Genomic DNA, 2,963 nt, shown 5'->3' on the forward strand with positions numbered 1-2,963 from the left:
ACAACAAAGAATCACTGCTTAATTTGCTATAACATTGCCATTGAGAAACACTATAGACAGAAAGATATTGAAGATGAAATGTAGCTGTTCATTTTGTTCTTCCTATGGATATTAGATGAATCAAGTAATTTTATTCATGTATTTATTTGTTCTTATATAGAACATTTATTGAGTTCTTTGTATCAGATATTGCAGGTGCTGGCAATACAAATATAATATATTAAAAGGCTTTATTACAATGACAACTACAATACAATATATAGTCTATGCTCAAAGGTATATAAGCTGATAGGTGCACACATTATATGGACACTTAATACAGCCTGAGGAAGTGAAGGAAAACTTTCTGGAAGAATTTTTACTTGAGCTAAGTCCTAAAGGCCAAAATATAGAAATTAGTGAGACAGGGTTCAGAGAAGTATTACAGAAGTGACACCAAGTTACTTTTGATTATAACTTCCCAACTTATAATTTATGACTTCGCACTCATTGAGTGCCTCAAACAGTAAAAATACTACTGAGCAGTTATAAAAATAATCTAGAATTTTTTTACTGTTTTGTTATTAAATATACCTTGACCTAACAGTATCTTAATTTCAAATAATAATAGTTAACAGTAGGTAAAAACAATATATTTTCTAAAAATACTTTTGTCTTATATGGTTATTTTTTAAATTATACCTGTGATACTTGTACAAATATATTGACAATGCAATTAATTTCCTAAATGTGATAATTTTGACTTCTAGCAACACATGCTTATGTAAAGTTTTATAATAGTTCACTGTGTTATTACATATTATATGCAGTTGTAACTCTTTATTATTAAGTTCTCAGATCCTTTTTATTCTGAAAGTTAACAGGATTTTTATATGAATATTTAGACATACTTTTAATATTATTCATTAATCTCTAGATTAACATTTAAAAGTATATTTTCATGAAATAAATAATATCTGTTATGTCAAAAGTGGTAATAATTATTCAAATCTCATATTTCATTTAGTGATAAAGCCAAACGTATTGCCTTAGTTCTGTTTCTTGTTATTCTGCCTTTTGTTTTTTCTGCTTTTTAATTTGTACTTAATAGAAGTACAAATTGGTGACAGTGTAATCATCCAAAGGTTTATTTTAGTTTGGATAAAATATTTGTATGATATAAATGTAACATTTTGAATAATATCTAAAAATAAAGGCATGAGGGAGTTGAGGTATCAAATTTATAATATTTTCTCACATCTGATATATGATATGGTCTGGTGATTATCAACTTCAGAAGTTAGTTGTATACTTTAAAAAGTAATATTCAGTATTCTCAGTACAAACTTCTGAAATAGAGTAAAAATAGAGTCATCAACTAACATGACTCTATTTTTTTTTACTCTATTACTCTATGGGTGACATGACTAGTTCACTTGTAGATGCAATTTACCCTAGGAGACTATTTTAATACTAAGACAGATTTTCAATAAAGTGAAATTACTCCTGCTCTTGTACTGTGTCCTATACTGAATATTCATGGAAATAATTAAAAGAGTCTGTATAGACTTAAGTGATGAATCTCTAGATGTGGCTAAATTTCAAGCAGAAGTAAATAGAAGCTACTTATGACTCAGGTAAAACACAGAGAAATAAATAAAATTGAAAACCCTGGAAGTAGAATAACTTTGTTTTCATTCTCATATGTATTCATTCATTTATAATTGCTTTGTCTTTAAAAGCCTATGTTTTGTACTTGTCTAAGAACAGTTCCAGTTGAAATGCAAGAAAAATAACATGGTGTGTTATTTCTCAGGTTTTTGTAACTTTCTAACGATGTGCGTAAAGAAGGCATTCAAATGTCAAAATTTGATAGGAATAACTCTAGGTGCCTGCTACTTTTCCAGTTAGTTGTTAAAGGATAGAAATGAAGTTATGTAACTTGTTCTAGTAAGTGGTAGAGCCACGGGTCTTTTAATGCCAGTGTGTACTTGTAATCAGGCAAGATCCAGTAAGAAGTCAGAGCCATACTAGAAATTTGAACAGAAATAATGTAAAAATGATTGACTGGCAACAGGGATTAAGTACAAAGTTCTAAAGGCTATGGGGATAACAGATGCAGAGAGCAGCCCTAACTGTAGTGGAAGTGAGAGTACCCAAGGAAGGAGCAACTTGGAAGATTCCTGTGACCTTCTTAAACTCCAGGCCAGGCTGAGATTCAGATCCCACTGGGGCAGATGTGGCTGTCCCAACCAGATGGTTAGAGCAGTTCACTGAGCTGCCATAGACTAGGGCTGGAGAACAGGAAGTCACCTGCTGGAGTACCAGGAAAATTTGATGAGGAGCTGCCATTAGGAAGCTAGTGAGACTTGCTAGAAAACCATCTGCTGGGATGCTGATGAGACTCACTAGGAGGCTACCTACTGGCATAAGAGCAAGAAGGGAAAGTGTTAGAACCAGAGGATAAGCACCTCCTTTGCATTATCCCTCCATCACCATCAACTAACATGACTAAATTTGTGCCAGCTGGCAAAAGAAATATTTATAGAGCCCAGCTCCAGTATCACAAAGCTGAGCAAAGATGGATAAATTAGCTGAGAGGGTAATACCTTGTTAACTGACATAACATTCTTAGCTCATGATATACTGCTTGCTTTTCACATTGCACAATTATGAGGAATAAGTATTTCTAAAATATGTTATACTTTTCCCATACATGGTGCTTCAGTTTCAGTTTTCAGCTCAATTAGGAGCCATGCAGCATCTGAAAGACCAGTTGGAGCAACGAACACGGATGATTGAGGCAAATATTCATCGGCAACAAGAAGAATTAAGAAAAATTCAAGAACAACTTCAAATGGTACATGGTCAAGGGCTGCAGGTAAGTTATTACTATATTTGATTCAAACAAAGCATGCCATTCACATTTTAGGAAAATTGACTATTCTTAATGAAAAGAAAGATGTAAGAGATATGTTTCAATA

The 2,963-nt window shown here is 32.5% G+C and overlaps 1 protein-coding gene across 1 annotated transcript in view; it reads left to right on the forward strand.

Annotated features, from left to right (window-relative positions):
- Nucleotides 1-2,963, forward strand: part of CLOCK (clock circadian regulator) — a 109,030-nt gene that overhangs the window by 94,355 nt on the left and 11,712 nt on the right. The window contains exon 19 of the mRNA XM_023532130.1: nucleotides 2,708-2,860. Within this exon, the coding sequence (XP_023387898.1) occupies nucleotides 2,708-2,860 (153 nt within the window). The remainder of the gene's footprint in view (nucleotides 1-2,707; nucleotides 2,861-2,963) is intronic.

This window comes from Pteropus vampyrus, unplaced genomic scaffold, assembly GCF_000151845.1.
Source record: "Pteropus vampyrus isolate Shadow unplaced genomic scaffold, Pvam_2.0 Scaffold77, whole genome shotgun sequence".
Lineage (NCBI taxonomy): Eukaryota > Metazoa > Chordata > Mammalia > Chiroptera > Pteropodidae > Pteropus > Pteropus vampyrus.